Below are 19,706 nucleotides of genomic sequence, written 5' to 3'. Positions count from 1 at the left end.
TAACTGACAAAGCCTACAGATACGATACTGTACATCCTTAAATACTTGAATGTTGATAGCCTAATGGAGTCATTGTGCAGGGATGACACAGGGAAAAATGTCTCCTGCGTGTTTTTTCCCCAGCTGTTTGATAAAACATAATATTTGATGTGGCATTAAAGGGAAATTTCAACAATTATCAATTTCATATTCATCTCCATCACCACCCCAACATCAACATATGTGAAAATGGTATAAAACAAATATGTAGTAAAAAGATGTGTTTCCAGTGACATCATCAACCCATTAGTAGACTATTAGTAGGCAATGCCTACTCACAATTTGTTCAAATCACATGATGCACACAGATTATGTCATGTGAAACACTTATCTTCCTCTACTTTTTTTACAACAAAACATAGAAACGCCAATTTTCACATATGTTGATGTTGGGGTGGTGCTGGAGATGATTTATATAAAGTTTACATTTTTTTGAAAGGTCCCTTTAAATGAACCTAAGGCAAGATACATTATGCTGGTGAGGATGGGTATCCTCAAAATAATCTATTAATTGGAGAATTATGAAGTAGGCCTATAGCAAAATATGCACTGCTTTTTGTTACTGTTCATTTCTTTACCACAAAACTGTAAGAAAATAATGCATTGTGGTTGTAGCATAACCCCATGTAAAAATATGACATGGAAATGCATAAACTGTATTCACTGATTTAATGTATATAGGAAAACTATAGGTTATTTGAAAGCCTATGTTTCATGAAGTAAATGTCCATAACATAATGTCTGATTGGTAGAACTATTATGTATATTATCTCTGATTAGTTAGTAAAACGATTATCTTGACGAGACATTCATTGTATGTTGACTGAGGTCGCTATTGTATGAAGTGAAACGCCTAATATTTGATGTATTTGTTTTATGGGACGCTGCATATGTTTGAATGGCACTACGCTGTGTCCAGCAGCATTCTAGGCAGAATAATAATATTGTGTCATCAATTATGGCCATGTATACAGCACCGGGACCCCTGAGAATACGACGTTTTCTCCCGGTGTGTTTCAGAAGAACAAGCTATCCAAGGCAGACGGGATGCGTTACGAATCGCAAACGATGCAATACACGTCTCATTTGGCACGCGGGCATTTGTGTGTCGACAGTATAGGCTCCCAGCTTCGCGTGACTAAACGAAACTAATCCTCACATAACAAGCAAAGTAACACTTTTTGGTTGAGTGATAGCACTCTTTACATCCATGCTGTCTTTATTGAGGATTGTTGGTGACATGAACGTGTAATCGGCCTATAGACAATGTTTATGTACATAGCAACTGATTTACCTATTTAAATAATAGCCCACTACCCTAAGAAAAATAACTATACGTAGGTATTCAAATAACACAGAATTAATCATAATTATTATTAGTATAGCCTATTGTTATTTGTCAGATTTTGTTATTTTTATAGCTTAAGAAAAAATGTGTTTTCCAGGTGGATAAAATGCGTAAATATCTATGTCAAGGGTATGGCATAACCCAAGAATAAGCACATTCGTATTGCTTTATGTGGCTAAATTAAAACAACCAATGTTCCCCTCAAAAAAAAATACAAAATATATATATTTTTTTCGGATGCCTCATTTGGCCACCCATCAATGAGTCCCAGAAAGTTAGCCAATATAGCCACAGCCAGATGAAGAAATATGGAGGTAAAATCAGTGTAAGGACACGCTCAATGGCTGTTAATTACATGGATTAATCACAAGCTATTCTGCTGCAGCCCCGGCGCTGGTGGTATGATGTCGGGGGCGACCGAGAGCCCCGGTCCCCTGCGGCCGAAGGCGTTGTTCTTCTTTGTTGGAGTTTAAGTCACGGCTGTTGCGACGGAGCTGGTCCGGGCATTGTGTTGTCCAATGTGCCTGTTGGGGTTACGAACAGATGGTCCAGGAGTCAGCGGCTGCAGCGAAAGGATGACGTCGCTAAGAGGTGCAGTAAGGTAAAGAAGGACCTGTGATTTGTTCACCTGTCACTTTCCCTTTGTTGAGATGGATGGCACTCCACCGCGGAGTCAGACATTGACCGTCTGTCTGGGGTGTAGTTTGCCCAATAGTTAATTTTCTGATTTTCTCATTCTTCTTTTACACAATCAGTTGGCAAGGCTAAACTACAAATTATTACAATTAATAAAAACAACAATGGTGTCATTATGTTAATAGTGATTACAGTTATATAACAAAACAAGGGAAAAACAAACAATGATTTTCTGTAACTTTTCTGAGATGGACGAAAGATTAGCCTACTTAATATCACACACGCCGCGGGCACGCATATTAACACACACACACACACACACACACACACACACACACACACACACACACACACACACACACACACACACACACACACACACACACACACACACACACACACACACACACACACACACACACACACACACACGGCACTGTGCCAACCATGCCATAGTGCGTTCCCATTCACCGTCCAATGTGATAAACTCAGAAAGCATAATAATGTTCGTTATATATAGACAAATCCGAGTATTCTGTTTTCAAATTCAATCAATATGATTGTAAACAGTATGCTATTCGTTTCAGTGAAATATAATTGTTAAAGTCTATTCCCAGACTAGGTAGATTCCTCACATAGCCCTAGTGTAGTTTGGCAATGACACAAATGGAAGTGTGATTGAATTCCAGCATCTATAAATTACTAATATTTCTTAGATTTTCGTTTAGTTTTAAGTTTAGTTTATTGAATGGAGTACACATAATTGTCAGCGAAGAGCTGAATTGCAGTGTGCAGTCCATACCTAAAGACATAATTACATAAAGAAATAAGGTTTCTACTGTAACGTGGATACCATGGTTCTGACATCACACAACTGGAGACCTTACCATAACTTTTTACGTGCAAATACGTTTTGAATAGGTTCTTCGTGTTTGCTCATGTTAATGTGTTGTTATGTAAACACTAACTGTCCTGAGATTAAATTACATGAAAAGTCCAAATATAATAATAATCCTTTTGTCTTTTATAGAAATGAATAAAACTTCATAATCATCTCAGTGACATCGAAGACCACAAGGAAACAATAACGCTGAACAACACAAGAAGACATGACGGTCTTCATTTGGGCTTTTACATTTAAAACTCGAGCAATATTGAAATAAGGATCATTTTGGTGACGTTTGCAAACCAATGAACGAGTGAAATAGCTGCGTGACGTACAAGTCCCCGTAGAAAAGGCGCGGAGTGTAGCTATAGGTACGGAGAAGGTGGGAAGCGAAACGAGGCTGTGAGGCCGGTGCGGAGAGTCTTGATAAGAGATTTGTACTCATCGAACCAATAGTCAACTCCTCCTCCTAAATTGCACACACACACACACATAGAGCTCAGTGATCGCTTTGCGAAGAGCTGGATACCTGTAAGAAAAGAACGTCTGTTTTGTAATAACCATTGCTGGACACGAACAATTGTACGTTTTTACGCATTCCTTCCTTGCGTTTGTTATTCTGTTATATTCGATCGATATTCGTCGGTTTTGAAATGTTTTGCGCCAGCATCCACAAGCAGTATTGAAATTCGCTGTTGTGAACTCAAGAGTGGAGGCCAGGATACTCACCACTACAATTCTACCGTGTTTTTAGTTGTTTTTTCTTTCTGTATTGTCTCTTGGAATAATTTTTGCCTTGTCCATTTTGGTCGTAATGCAAGTTGAACGTTTCAGTAGTCCTTGATCACTTTAATTCGATGACAGACTGAAATTGGTGCATTTTTGTGCATCTTGAAATCTGCAAGTTGAGCGCTGTTACTGGATCCAGAGTTTACATTGGGGTTTGCTGGTATGTTTCTATAACACTTCTGAGCTATTGTTTGTAAATAGTAGGATATTTTATATGATTTTCATAACGTGTTCAAAGATGGTGTAAACTATAGCCTATATAGAAAACTGAATATTTACTCGAATAATCCCTGCAATTACAACAGTGTTGTAAACGACAATGTTTTCTCAATATCTTTCTATTTTTTTTGTAGCCTACCATCATTCTTGGCTTGGATTTTTTGACTTTCTAAAACAATAGATTGGAGCCATTCACTTTAAATGCATGGGCTAAATTTGCGTCTCATGGAAGTTTTGGCCTGCAGATCTGAGGGAGACGCTTGCAAGTGTAGCCCTCCAGTCTCCACGATGCTCTTCCACGGGCTCCCCGGAGGCGAGATGCAGGGGGTCATCGACGAGATGGACCGGAGGGTGAAGGGCGAATCTACCGCCATCAGTTCGGCTATAGACATGGGGGAAACTGAGACGGTGGGTGAATGTCATTTTAAAGAAGGACCTGTGCTGTTCAGGCATGTGATAGCACACATAAATATTTCATTTCGACGGAATATATGCTTAGAAAGTGAACTGCGATTAAAATATAATTCTTTATAAGATAGCAAGCAGCACTTAGCCGTTAGCCGTTCACATTTGCAAACCCTGTGTGCGTAAAGTATATTATTAATGATTTATTGGTTAGTATTTCGTATACCTCTGGAAAAACATGTTAGCCTACAATAACTTTGTCGTTTGATTCACGAAGTTTCTTTCAGATGCATGTACATAGGCCCACTTAGAATTATGGTAAAAACTTTTACACTAAACATGGTCCTATGTCTGCCCATTTTAAGGCCATGCATGTTCATTCACAACCCAATAATTCAATCTAACAGATAATAATCTTGAGCACTTTGATAGCCTATGTAGGTGGGATATTATAAGAATTGTCCAAAATATGTAAAATCTTCCAGAAGCATTCATTGCTCTAAACACAATTATAATGTTTGATATTTTATTATTTTTTTATTTGTTTATTAGGCCCAATCGAATATGTTTTACAATAGGTCCCACGATTCATTAATTTGTGATAATATTGAGTGTTTCATGTGAAAGAAATGTTGAGAACGATGCGAAATTACAGATACATATTTATTTCATAATATATGATGTACATGCCTCGACAAAAAAAATATGGTTTCTGCTGCATTCAAATATTCCGGGCTAGGATTACGTGTTAGGCCTACCTTTTAGGCCGACGTGTTAGGCCTACGTGTTACATCATCCCACATTTAGGGTATATCTAGTGTCATCATTTTATATATTGCTTTCATGGCTGTATCCCTAAAAAGTATATGAACACATATTAAATATGTCTGCGTAAAATGTTGACTATTATACGGTATTGGCCTTGACATCCAATGGTGATATACTATCAATAATGTGTTCTTATTGTAAACATAAAACTGATTTCCCATTCCCTGTTCAGAGTATGACGTCCATCAACAGCGACCGTGTGGCCTTGTGCGCGGGATGCGGGGGAAAGATATCTGACCGCTACTACTTGCTCGCGGTGGACAAACAGTGGCACATGCGCTGTCTCAAGTGCTGCGAGTGCAAACTAAACCTCGAGTCCGAGCTTACCTGTTTCAGTAAAGACGGCAGCATCTATTGCAAAGAAGATTACTACAGGTAACCAAGACACAAGGCTACGCCTATGACAACAACAACAACAGGCCAAGCAAGCATGAAAACAAGAGCGACATCCAATTACGCCTACAACTAGCATACTTAGGCACCAGCTGCTGCTACTCCAATGACAAGCCTGTAACCCCTTTCAGAGAGTTAGTGATGGTATAGGCTAATGTTCCCAAAGCATGGTAGCTTGTTATCCATTTATTATATACAAATTACAACAAATTAGCCTATACTATTACGATTCTGGCAGGCCTGTGCTTGCTTTGGATGCTTTACTAGTCTAAACCAAAATATCATATTTGAAGTGGCAAAATGTCAAGAATACACAAACAAATATGAAGGCCTGAAGGCATGACACCTTTTACGCATGTTAATTAATATGCCTGTATTGCTTAATAACAACTTTACATCAATGTTCTTCATCGTATTGTCCACAAACTAAAGTTTGCTGACCATGTTGTGAATCTAAATTCTGTACGTGTTTGTGTCATCCGCTCTCTTCTCCCAAGCAGGAGGTTTTCCGTCCAGAGGTGCGCCCGGTGCCATCTCGGGATCTCCGCGTCGGAGATGGTCATGCGGGCGAGGGATTTGGTCTACCACTTGAACTGTTTCACCTGTACTAGCTGCAACAAAATGCTCACGACCGGAGATCACTTCGGAATGCGGGACAGTCTTGTGTACTGCCGGCTCCACTTTGAGACACTCATACAAGGGGAATATCAAGCGCATTTCAATCACGCGGGGGATGTAGCCTCGGGCAAAGGACTTGGCGAGAGCGGCACGGGAAACTCGCTGGGGATGCAGTATTACAACGGCGTCGGTACGGGGCAGAAAGGAAGGCCGAGGAAAAGGAAAAGTCCCGGGCCTGGAGCAGATCTGGCTGCTTACAACGCAGGTAGGACGAGTTTGTATATACCGGTTACCCATGAATGGCATTATGGTCATCAACAAAAGTGCCACGAAGCAGTAACACACAGTTGTAATGCGGTTGACTAATGTTGAAATGAAAGAAAAAAATGACTACTCTATTTCATAGTGTGTGTGATATCTCTATTGGAATGAAAGACAATTAAGAGCTAAAGAGTGGACTGATGGACTCATTTGAACTATTTATTTTGATGAAAATACACTCTTCTGAAAAAGATCTGTCGCTTATTTCGATGGACTGGGTTACATACTTTCAGTGAGAAATATCATATTTTGTCTGAACCGTTTTGGAAAATACAAATGTCTATACAAACTTTGAAACGTTGGAAAACAATGAGCAGTTAATCAGTAGGCCTATGCATGAACTAAATGCTTCCATCAAATTGTACGTAATATTACACAATGTTGTGCTTTGGATGTTTTTACACAGAGACTAAGCCTGCCGTATTTTTAATCTGACGGATATCTATGTTGATTTATTGAATAACTCACCTTTATTAGACAGCATTATTCTAACAATATCTATTATTTGGTCAAAGATGTGAGGGAAAATGTTGAAGTTCATTGGAATCCTCTGTTGATTTGTGGAATGGGAGCGCGCTTTGGACCTACTGATGCATCCACTTCCAATCTAATAGATTCAGATAAACTATCTATAATAAAGAAAAACTACGAGATGAACTCGCATAGGCCACTAACTAAACGGCGTTAATGCATTCAAAGAGAAACTGCTTCTGAAGGCCTACTCAATTCTGCATGTCCTACACTAATATTCGGTATGTTCCATTTCAATATGCTACAGAGTGACGTGTGAATAATGAAATAATGTCTTGAAACACTCCATTGGATTATTATTGAAAATGTTACACTTATTTCCATTGAACATTTTCTCATTCACGGTCGTTTTAGTCTTCTAAAACCTCTCAAAACTTGGAACCTCTCTCAAACCTCGTTAAAAAAAAAGAGTGGTTCGATGTGAAAGATTTTTAGACGACAATAGAAGCAGACAAGTGGAAAATAGCTCAGATGGGGAGTAGGACTTCAAAAAAGATGAGAGAGGGGGGGGGGGGGGCGCGACCAAATTCCCAGACCCACGTTCACTTGTTGAGTCTCGCTGTGTTTGTTGGGTTTTGGGGTCGGTAAATCAATGTCGGATTGCTTGTAGAACATGGGAGCACCTGTGTAGAATCCTGATTTAAACTTCCCCAGTGAGGCTGGAGAGCAAGTCTCCCACATCCAGTAATATGTTACCCCTTCATAAATAAAGAACCGACTTGCGCACCACCACGGAGCTCTTGTTCTGTCATACTTTTGTGGGAAAAAACACACGACTGACATTTTGAAAAGCGATACTTGCTATTCAGTATGTCTACTTATCATTCCCAAATTTAGTTACATGTGTAGCATCAGGACAATATGGATTGGCCTAATAAGGATAGGCCTAGATATGTATATCACAGGAGGCTGCAGAGGGGAGGACGGCTCATCATAATGGCTGGAACGGAGCAAATGGAAAGGAATGACACCATCATTCCACCAATTCCGCTCCAGCCATTATCACGAGCCTCCCCAATGAATGTATATCTGTTTTTCGAGAAAAGGATACGATCTACAATCTAAATTTGTCTAGCTCTATAATGCGGCGGCATAAGGTGATTTGAATAAGAAAGGCGAAAAGTCGAAAGCCGCAGTAAGCACTTGAGTTAAACATGAATGGTAGCGCTAATAGTTAATACATTGGCTCCATTCTCTGGCGTTCTGTTTTGGGAAAGAGATTTTGGATTTTTATTTGCATAACATTTTGTATAGTTCTGAGTGTGCTTCACGAACCATGAGCATGAAAATGTAATTACATAATATTTATACATTATTTTAAAGACCTATTTTATAAACAAATAACATTTTTTTGTCAGGATTGTGGTATAAAATTGATATATAAATTAGTACTATTATTTGCACAATTTCCTCCAAATCTGATATATAAATACATAAATAAACGATATATAAAATAAAGTCTAATTACATTTGAATGAAATACAGGTTTTCATTCTAAAACAAACGGACATAGGCCTAGACCTATCTTCCTTTTCTCTGACCCACTTCTTTGACCCTACATCTCAAATCTAATCAAATTCTAGCCTGCAGTGTTATACAATATAGAATAAGGCATTTTTCTTTCTTTCCCTTTTTCTTTCTTATTTACTTTCTGTCTTTCTTTCATTCTTTCGTTCTTTCTTTCTATTTTGGGGTTTGCTGCCACCTGAGGGCGTTTGTTGACATACCCTTCACAATCATCAAGAGGTCCAGATTCTATCAAACTTTGGCTGCACTGCATCACACTGACCATTCACAGTGAAAAATAAGTCTATCAAACCCTGGCTGCACTGCATCACACTGACCATTCACAGTGAAAAATAAGTATATCAAACCCTGGCTGCACTGCATCACACTGTTCCTTCACTGTGAAAAATAAGTCTATCAAACTCTGGCTGCACTGCATCACACTGTTCCTTCACTGTGAAAAAGAAGTATATCAAACCCTGGCAGCACTGCATCACACTGTTCCTTCACTGTGAAAAATAAGTCTATCAAACCCTGGCCGCACTGCATCACACTGTTCCTTCACTGTGAAAAATAAGTCCATCAAACCCTGGCAGCACTGCATCACACTGTTCCTTCACTGTGAAAATGCATGGCAGCACTGCATCACACTGTTCCTTCACTGTGAAAATGCATGGCAGCACTGCATCACACTGTTCCTTCACTGTGAAAATGCATGGCAGCACTGCATCACACTGTTCCTTCACTGTGAAAATGCATGGCAGCACTGCATCACACTGTTCCTTCACTGTGAAAATGCATGGCAGCACTGCATCACACTGTTCCTTCACTGTGAAAATGCATGGCAGCACTGCATCACACTGTTCCTTCATTGTGAAAATGCATGGCAGCACTGCATCACACTGTTCCTTCATTGTGAAAATGCATGGCAGCACTGCATCACACTGTTCCTTCACTGTGAAAATGCATGGCAGCACTGCATCACACTGTTCCTTCATTGTGAAAATGCATGGCAGCACTGCATCACACTGTTCCTTCACTGTGAAAAATAAGTCCATCAAACCCTGGCAGCACTGCATCACACTGTTCCTTCACTGTGAAAATGCATGGCAGCACTGCATCACACTGTTCCTTCACTGTGAAAAATAAGTCCATCAAACCCTGGCAGCACTGCATCACACTGTTCCTTCACTGTGAAAATGCATCACACTGTTCCTTCACTGTTCCTTCACTGTGAAAATGCATGGCAGCAGCCATAACTCTGTGTTACGCCTTAAGGTGTGCTTTTGGAAAAAGTCCTTAAATATGCACTAGGCATTTCCCGTTGTGTTATCTATTGACACCTTTGGCAAATGGATTTGTTGTCCCCATTTTTAAATGAGTGATTAGTAACACTTTACAGTGATTTTTCCAGTATATACAACAATTAGTGTATTGTTACACTGTACTTACAGAAGCAAAAAGTGAACATGCTGTAAACTCAGTCTAATAATGATCAATTGCAATAATTTTTTACACTGTACTACTTACACAGTGATGAGAACACTAAAGATGTGTTGCTACCCAGTCAATCTCGTGCGTTTTTCATGTCAACATATGATTTATTTATATGATTTATTATTTGTTTAATTTTCTCTCAGAGTTGTGGTTATTAAGGAGTAATGAGCTTTCCTGTCAACAAATAGGACACACGGTCTGTCTGCCGTAGCATTCACAAAAACAACAACAACAACAACACATTGGAAAACTCTGATTATGTAATCCCAATGAATCTAACAATAAATGCAATCTCAGTTAACACAGAAGTAAAATCTCAAATAATTTGGTCGGCTGCGTGATACATTACTGTATCTATGCTTGAGATAAATTTAGAGTCCCGGTGAATCTCGACCCGAGAATCTTCCCACGGTAGATTACAATAAATCAATTCCATGAAAATGGTCAACAAAGTATCGTACATATCTTATTGTATCGTATTGAATCATATTTTATTTTATCACATCATATCGTAATCATAAACTAAACTGTGTGTGTTGTCCCGCCCCCTTCAGCGTTAAGTTGTAACGAGAACGATGGAGACCACCTGGACCGAGACTCCCACTACTCCTCCAGCTCCAAGTCCAAGCGCATGCGCACCTCCTTCAAACACCACCAACTGAGGACCATGAAGTCCTACTTTGCCATCAACCACAATCCGGATGCCAAGGACCTGAAACAGTTGGCCCAGAAGACAGGTCTCACCAAACGGGTGCTGCAGGTGAGAAAGAGGATTCATTTTTATAAAGGATCATTATTTACACACATGTATGTTATTGTATATAGTCCACTGCTGGGCCCATATTGAAAAAGTGTCTCAGACTATGAGTGCTGATCTAGGATCCGTTTGATATAATATTAATAATAAAGATGATAAGGACAGGGGGTCCAGAACCTAGAGCAGCACTTCTACTATGAGATGAATACGGGCATTGATGCTCATTGGATAAGTGTAAACTGCCTTGATGCTCATTGGATAAGCGTGAGCTGCATTGCATTGAACCAGTCACGAATACTGTACATCATTCCTATTTGTTCGGGATATCTGCATGCTTCGGTTTAGTGCACCACAGTCCCAATCCCACAGAATTAAATTCAACATGTATATACAGTATCTCTGAGCCCAAGCTACTGCATTTGTCAGATCGTTTTATCAAAAGGGAGGCTCAGTTTAGCAATGGGATAGTGCATCATTTTATCCCGGTGATAATGTGTTAACCTTTGGGGCAAGGCAGCAATCCACATTGCTGTTGCCAGTTGCTGTTGCAAGGCTAGCTGTGTGGTTGCATTGATCTGGTAATGCTGTAATGTTTACCTTTGTGGAAATGTAGTATTTAGGAGTATTATAATGTATTAACTGTGAGATGGGCTGATGTTGACTTACATCATGATACTGCTATTATGCTACTACAAAATCATTGTTTAGTGGTGTTCAGTGGTAAGATAATACTATATGTGCTGTGATAATGTGGTAATGAACCACATGATAATGTTGATAACAACCTGGGCCACATTTGATGGTAAAAAATACTTTAAAGTACTACTTAAGTAGTTTTGTGGGGTATTGTACTGTACTGTTTATATTTTGGGAAACTTTTACTTTTACTCCACTACATTCCTAATGAAAATATATACTTTTTACTTCATACATTTTCCCTGACACCCAAAAGTGCTTGTTACATTTAGAATTCTCAGGCAGGACACCAACATGGTCCAATTCATGCACCTATCAATATAACGTGTTGTCATCCCTAATGCCTCTGGCGGACTCACTAAACACAAATACTGTGTTTGTAAGTGATGTCTGAGTGTTGGTGTGCCCCTAGATGTCAGTAAATAAATAAATAAAATACTAAATTGTGCCATCTGGTTCGCTTAATATAAGGAATTTGATGTAAAGCATTTACTTAACTTTTTACTTTTACTCAAGTATGACTGTTGAGTACTTTTTCCACCACAGTACTTAAGCACATTTAAAACCAAATACTTTTAGACTTTTACTCAAGCAGTATTTTACCGGGTTACTTTACTTTTACTTGTCAATTTCTGTTAAGGTATCTTTACTTTTACTCAAGTATGACTGTTGAGTACTTTTTCCACCACTGTATGTGTACTTGTTTTACATGTAGAAGTAGTAAATATTGACACAACATAATATTAGAAATTGTGCTCCCTGAATCTGTACTGTGGTAATAAAGAAAATGATAATGGTGCAAAATGCAAAACAAATCTAACAGGGAAGTTTTTGATTTATGTAATCACTCAAGTAATACGATTATCCCAAACAAACCGGCCAAGCTATTTCCATCCCATTCAACATAATCAGCACAATTACACAAGAGTAAAAACATTTAGTCCTCACACAATCAGTAGAGATATCTCTTGGTATAAGTCATAGCTTATCAAGAGAGGACCCAAAGCTTTTTTAAATATTTTTTTTATGTGAGAAAAAAAGTGTCAGCGAGTTATCGTACCAGCTGTTTAACATTCGATAGGGGAATTCAAAAACACACAGCGGACCATTTGCACAAGTATAAATAACTGCAAATGAGAAAAAACTGACATGCTGTAAAACACAGATATAATGAACAAAACGAGGACAACAAAGCCAGCGTTTGGCTTTGATGAATTCCATTTTTCATGTTTGTCGTTTTGATTTGAAACACTCCCCCCCTCCCTCTGTCTCTCTCACCCCCCGCTCTCTCTGTCTCCCCCCCCCCCACCCTCCCCGCAGCCCTGCAGCTTCTGTTCACCACACTAACACTTTTCGAATGAGCAAACATTTAAATATGTTTTTGGTTCTTTGAAGGTTTGGTTCCAGAACGCCAGGGCCAAGTTTAGACGGAACCTACTACGTCAGGAGAGCACAGGGATGGACAAGGTGTCGGATGGGTCCACTCTACCAGGGGGGTCGCCTTCGGGCCCCCACTCCGAGCTCTCCAACGCCTCAATGAGTCCTTCCAGCACCCACACCACCCTCACGGACCTGACAAGCCCCTCTATTCCGTCGGTTAACCCTCTACTGACCGCCGTGCCGGGGGGCATGGACCCCCACGACTCCATGAGTATGAGTCCTTCCCAGACCACCCTTACCAGCCTCTTCTGATGTTACCAACACCACCCCATCCCATCGCAGACCACCCTTACCAGCCTATTCTGATGTTACCAACACCACCCCATCACAGACCACCCTTACCAGCCTCTTCTGATGTTACCAACACCACCCCATCCCATCACAGACCACCCTTACCAGCCTATTCTGATGTTACCAACACCACCCCATCCCATCACAGACCACCCTTACCAGCCTATTCTGATGTTACCAACACCACCCCATCCCATCACAGACCACCCTTACCAGCCTTTTCTGATATTACCTACCCCATCCCAGACCACACTTACCAACCTCTTCTGAGGTCACCGATCCCATCCCATCGCAGACCACCCTTACCAGCCTATTCTGATGTTACCAACACCACCCCATCCCATCACAGACCACCCTTACCAGCCTATTCTGATGTTACCAACACCACCCCATCCCATCACAGACCACCCTTACCAGCCTTTTCTGATATTACCTACCCCATCCCAGACCACACTTACCAACCTCTTCTGAGGTCACCGATCCCACACCACCCCACCCCTCCCTAAACCCATCCAACACCACACCAGGTCACTCAAAGACTAAGAGACTGAAGAGAGAGACACTTAAATACATGATATTCCCCGTGGACCTCAGATTACTGCCCCGTCTATTTCTAGTCTTTGTATGAGTAGCAACTAAAGCCTTACAGAGCGGTCGGCTTGATTTCATCAAGAGCTGAAGATACTTTTTCTGTTTTCATCTTTGTTTCCTTTCCACGTTGGCTGACTGATACTACCGAGATGTAGATTCTCACTCCACCACCCCGACCACTCTGTTTCTAGGTCGAGATTTTTTTTAAATATATAAAAAAATAAAAAAGACAATGGAAAAGGACTGTGAAACTGAAAATGTATTTGGAAAAAACATTGGAGAGTGTAAAATGCAGATACAAAGTACTGTAGCAAGGTTATCCGGAAGACTCTAGCGTGCCTTATATATTTTATCACACTGAAGAATCCCTGATCGGATAGATGTCTGATCTAGGTGGCATATTTCTTGAAATATTTGGTTGAAGGATGGGTGACCCACTGACAAACCGTGTTTGCTTACAACATGGCAATGAAAGCAATTCTACTTTACAATTCACTCTGCACACAGTGAGGACTGATCGATGAAATAGAAATAGCATTGATGAGAATTAGAATGACATTGATAAAGTTAATATAAAGATATCATGGTCATTATCTTTTAGACTCAGTCATTGCTTGGAGTACACACCAGTAATGGTTGGTTACAACTTTGATATTTTGTAACAATAAAGTGTCGTATGCGGAAATGAGATATAATGTATATTGATATCTGACTCGTTGCTTGATGGAATTGCAATGATACTATTTACAGTCCCCATTTGAATACACAACACAAGTAGCTACAACATATCTAGCTATTTTCCAGCATCACACTGTTTGGTTTATGAATTGATAGCTGTAACATATGGATGAAGTTTTCATATTGAGATATTATCGGTCTATTTGAATATTGGCTCATTCGTCACTACATAAGAGTTTATATCAGTATAGTGTACCAGATGCACTTCTACAGTATATTGTACCAAATGCACTTCTACACACACACACACACACACACACACACACACACACACACACACACACACACACACACACACACACACACACACACACACACACACACACACACACACACCGTACTTACCTCAGTCTGAAGGTCTTTCTATGTTCTTACTGCTGAAACCCAGCACTCTGATTTTGATTCTCAAAGTCCCCACAATGTAGGATTATAACATATAAGAAATGTGCTTAGAACTGAGATGCTTTATGGGTACATCTAACAATGGCACCCCTAATCTAAAAAAATCTTAAAGACCACTTCTAAATACTTATTTGGAATTGCCCGCACAAAACATGGTTGATTGAAATTGTCCCCACAACATTGTTCCTTGTGGGGATCTGTCTGAATATTGGTTTCGGTACAGAGAAACTAATCAGGGATTTGTGTGGTTGGCAAATAAACCAACTTTACCTGGGTCGTGTTCATTCGGACACACAGTAGCAAAACGTTTTGTAATGGAAAACGGAAATGAGCGTTTCTTATTAGACAAATTCACGTAGTACCTCCTCGTTTTGGACTGTTGTTTTCCTGTTTGGTGCCTACTAGAAGCTGGTAGGACTAGGAGTGTTTCTGATATGGAGAATCAAGCTGCCTTCCTTTTGACTGTGACTACCTTTACTTATGGATGAGGATGGTGCTCTTACCTTCTCTTTATCCTTGTATGCATGGAGAGCTGCTGTTGGGATTCAACATCCCTTTAACTACACAGTCTTTAGTTTGTTTGTTTGTCCTTCCATTCTTGTACAGTTGCCCCCTTTTGATGTACTTAAGCCTTCAGTTCTTTCAAAACATAAAATGGTGGACAAAACTTGACCTAGTCTGTTGTTTTTCTGAAGTTACTACCTATAGGATATCACACGCACACGAGCACACGCACTCACACACACACGATGCATGTGCACAGATGTGAACCTATATGTTTTTATTGTATTTGCTGTGTATAAAAGTAAGGATTACTTGTGGTGTTCCACAGGGTTCTATTTTCGGTTCGTTGGAGTCCGGTTGGAGGGCCACCTAGTCTTGAAAGAGAGATTGATATCCGCACACTATTGAATGCCCCAGCTGTTTTGTTGCTGTGAGAGACCACATTGTCCCAACATTGTTGCATGCCTTTTTAAAATGACATTTAAAAATAATTAATCCCATTTGGATTCTAATGTAATTTGTGTCGTTTAGCAGAAACTCTTATCCAGAGCAACCTTCGGCATGAACATTTACAGGGAGTCTGAATGACAGTACAATTACTGAATGCATCTATCTTTTCTGTCCATATAGTTTTTTAAATACAGTGCTTCCACCCACACTAGGAAATCAGCTTGCTGTGGCTGGCAGCTCGCCAGAAAAATCTCACCATAAAATAGACGTTTCGTAGAGGGAGCCTTTCTCTTATGAGTTTGAGCAATATGTCTTCAATTTTCACATGGCACCAGCGTCATCCAGACCAGCTGAATCAAATTACTGAGGTCTGAAGAATGTTCTCTTAAAAACGTATTCAAATAACTTTGGTAAAATAAATATAAACTGAAGCTTTTAACGGTCATATGTTTTTTTTCTCTTTAATGGCCCTCTTGCTCGGTTTTTGGCCTTAAGTGATCCTGTACAGAAAGAGGGGTATTGATCGAAAAGGAAGAGTGAGAACACAGGAAGTCTGCAGTTTTGAAGTTAAGGTATTGTCAACAACAAAAGGTCAATAGTACAGGTAATTGTTCATGTGTCCACAAGTTGATCATAATAAAAATGGTTTGACTTTAAAAAAAAAGTTGGCTATATTATTTACCATTATTTACCACCTGGGATCTACTAAGAAATTACAATGTCATGAGAGGAAATGTACTCTTACATTTCCAATAGTCCCATTTGGGACTATTCCATTGGTTCTATTATACCTGGCAAGCTAAATCAAACTCACCTAAAATACTTTAAAGGGTCAATCTGCAGTTCAAACAATGATAAAGCGGGCGCCCCGCCACTGTTTTGGTAAATAGCTGAGGGATGGGGCTGAAGAAATGTAACCAATCTCAAATTCATAGACAGAGCTATAAATGCAAGAACTGACCATTCGTGAGATCAGAAATATAGTTTCAACCATTTTTAAAGGTGATAAAGTGTTTGTATACAATGACGTTGTTTACAAACAAAAGATAAAACAAGCTTATACAGTGCCTTGCGAAAGTATTCGGTCCCCTTGAACTTTGCGACCTTTTGCCACATTTCAGGCTTCAAACATAAAGATATAAAACTATTTTTTTGTGAAGAATCAACAACAAGTGGGACACAATCATGAAGTGGAACGACATTTATTGGATATTACAAACTTTTTTAACAAATCAAAAACTGAAAAATTGGGTGTGCAAAATTATTCAGCCCCCTTAAGTTAATACTTTGTAGCGCCACCTTTTGCTGCGATTACAGCTGTAAGTCGCTTGGGGTATGTCTCTATCAGTTTTGCACATCGAGAGACTGACATTTTTTCCCAGTCCTCCTTGCAAAACAGCTCGAGCTCAGTGAGGTTGGATGGAGAGCATTTGTGAACAGCAGTTTTCAGTTCTTTCCACAGATTCTCGATTGGATTCAGGTCTGGACTTTGACTTGGCCATTCTAACACCTGGATATGTTTATTTTTGAACCATTCCATTGTAGATTTTGCTTTATGTTTTGGATCATTGTCTTGTTGGAAGACAAATCTCCGTCCCAGTCTCAGGTCTTTTGCAGACTCCATCAGGTTTTCTTCCAGAATGGTCCTGTATTTGGCTCCATCCATCTTCCCATCAATTTTAACCATCTTCCCTGTCCCTGCTGAAGAAAAGCAGGCCCAAACCATAATATAATAATATAATATAATAATATATGCCATTTAGCAGACGCTTTTATCCAAAGCGACTTACAGTCATGTGTGCATACATTCTACGTATTGCCACCACCATGTTTGACAATGGGGATAGGGTGTTCAGGGTGATGAGCTGTGTTGCTTTTACGCCAAACATAACGTTTTGCATTGTTGCCAAAAAGTTCAATTTTGGTTTCATCTGACCAGAGCACCTTCTTCCACATGTTTGGTGTGTCTCCCAGGTGGCTTGTGGCAAACTTTAAACAACACTTTTTATGGATATCTTTAAGAAATGGCTTTCTTCTTGCCACTCTTCCATAAAGGCCAGATTTGTGCAATATACGACTGATTGTTGTCCTATGGACAGAGTCTCCCACCTCAGCTGTAGATCTCTGCAGTTCATCCAGAGTGATCATGGGCCTCTTGGCTGCATCTCTGATCAGTCTTCTCCTTGTGTGAGCTGAAAGTTTAGAGGGACGGCCAGGTCTTGGTAGATTTGCAGTGGTCTGATACTCCTTCCATTTCAATATTATCGCTTGCACAGTGCTCCTTGGGATGTTTAAAGCTTGGGAAATCTTTTTGTATCCAAATCCGTCTTTAAACTTCTTCACAACAGTATCTCGGACCTGCCTGGTGTGTTCCTTGTTCTTCATGATGCTCTCTGCGCTTTTAACGGACTTCTGAGACTATCACAGTGCAGGTGCATTTATACGGAGACTTGATTACACACAGGTGGATTGTATTTATCATCATTAGTCATTTAGGTCAACATTGGATCATTCAGAGATCCTCACTGAACTTCTGGAGAGAATTCGCTGCACTGAAATTTTGCACGCTCAATTTTTCAGTTTTTGATTTGTTAAAAAAGTTTGAAATATCCAATAAATGTTGTTCCACTTCATGATTGTGTCCCACTTGTTGTTGATTATTCACAAAAAAATACAGTTTTATATCTTTATGTTTGAAGCCTGAAATGTGGCAAAAGGTCGCAAAGTTCAAGGGGGCCGAATACTTTCGCAAGGCACTGTATGTTGGGTTGTATTCTGATGGGAACCCACAATTGAACTAAACTCATGAGGCATTTATAAGTTATATTCTTCAAGAATCAATCATTACATTTAATTAATTTAAAAGTAAAACAAATGGATGTAGCAATAGCAGATTGCCTCTTTGAAGTATTTGAAAATATTGGACCATGGTCTGGTACATTTTAATTGTCACCAAGCAAAAACTACTGGTGTAGAATCTTAATTTAGCCAGTTTGCTACAGCAGCAAAGTAATCCTGCAGCAACAGGAAACGTTAATTATTATGTGGAATATATTTAACAGACATTTTTGTAGGGGTTGCTACATTTTTTATTAGGGCAAATCAAATCTGAAAATTCAAAGTGGAAATTATCAACTTTAGATTTTTTAAATTTATTATAAACATTTTTTATAAACTTTTTAACACTCAAATACATTACACATTTGCATTTCCTGGTGAGCATGAAAATATTCAGCAACAAAAGTGATCAAATGAAGATCCTCCATCTGTATGAGAGAGGAATATCAGCATCAGGTAGGTAGTGTTCTAAAGTACAGTGCTACCAAAGTAATACCATTCATGAAAATAGCACTCTTATCAAACAATTACCACTCTGATGCCTTTCTCAGCTCGTCAGCACACGGATGGATGCCTGTCAGTAGGAGCGCTGTGCAAGGTGTTTGTTATCACGTATGTTTCAGAAATGAGGGAGCACTGGCAACAGTGTGTAAGGCCAGCTTTCAACACTGCACCAGTCCCAATGTTACCAAGTTACAAGACCCAGGTACAGTAGAATTAGAGGCTGAATTGTAGCAATGCTGTATTTGGTAGGATGGGTGTTGAAAAACGCCCTCACCAAGAATTTGGGTCCACGAATATTAGAAATGTACCTCATGTTATGGATATCAAGGAAGTAGTATGTTATATAGACCCAGGTCGTGTCCATTAGGCACCAAACGGAAGAAAACGGATTAAAACATAGAAGGACTACCTGGACTTGACCAATAAGAAACACACATTTTGACCTAATGAACACAACCCTGGTGAGTCAGCTATTGGCT

The 19,706-nt window shown here is 39.6% G+C and overlaps 1 protein-coding gene across 8 annotated transcripts; it reads left to right on the top strand.

The window, feature by feature from the left end:
- The first annotated feature begins 1,888 nt into the window (after positions 1–1,888).
- Positions 1,889–15,603, top strand: LOC118388056 (LIM/homeobox protein Lhx2-like). Of its 8 annotated transcripts, none has more exons than XR_008142791.1 (7): positions 1,889–1,988; positions 4,163–4,325; positions 5,323–5,525; positions 6,041–6,426; positions 10,571–10,776; positions 12,865–13,265; positions 13,472–15,603. XR_008142791.1 is itself a non-coding variant. In XM_052525267.1 (7 exons), the coding sequence occupies exons 1-6, from the start codon at positions 1,906–1,908 to the stop codon at positions 13,159–13,161; spliced, it is 1,338 nt and encodes a 445-aa protein (XP_052381227.1). In that variant the 5' UTR covers positions 1,889–1,905; the 3' UTR covers position 13,162; positions 13,472–15,603. The 8 variants fall into 8 exon arrangements, 7 of the variants coding, with proteins under 7 accessions (XP_052381227.1, XP_035632807.2, XP_052381226.1 ...); XM_052525267.1 differs by having other exon boundaries at positions 12,865–13,162; XM_035776914.2 differs by having other exon boundaries at positions 6,044–6,426; positions 12,865–15,603.
- The last annotated feature ends 4,103 nt before the right edge of the window (positions 15,604–19,706 follow it).

The sequence above is a fragment of the Oncorhynchus keta genome, chromosome 9 (genome assembly GCF_023373465.1).
Source record: "Oncorhynchus keta strain PuntledgeMale-10-30-2019 chromosome 9, Oket_V2, whole genome shotgun sequence".
Taxonomy (NCBI): Eukaryota; Metazoa; Chordata; class Actinopteri; order Salmoniformes; family Salmonidae; genus Oncorhynchus; species Oncorhynchus keta.
Note: the sequence above shows the minus strand (reverse complement) of the source record. Positions and strands in the feature narration are given on the sequence as shown.

Excerpts from the sequence above, each read along its gene's own strand:
- LOC118388056 (XM_052525267.1), top strand. The coding sequence starts at position 1,906 with ATGTGCCTGTTGGGGTTACGAACAGATGGTCCAGGAGTCAGCGGCTGC. Across the intron at positions 5,526-6,040 it reads TGCAAAGAAGATTACTACAG|CAGGAGGTTTTCCGTCCAGA; the intron begins GTAACCAAGACA and ends TCTTCTCCCAAG. Across the intron at positions 10,777-12,864 it reads TCACCAAACGGGTGCTGCAG|GTTTGGTTCCAGAACGCCAG; the intron begins GTGAGAAAGAGG and ends GGTTCTTTGAAG.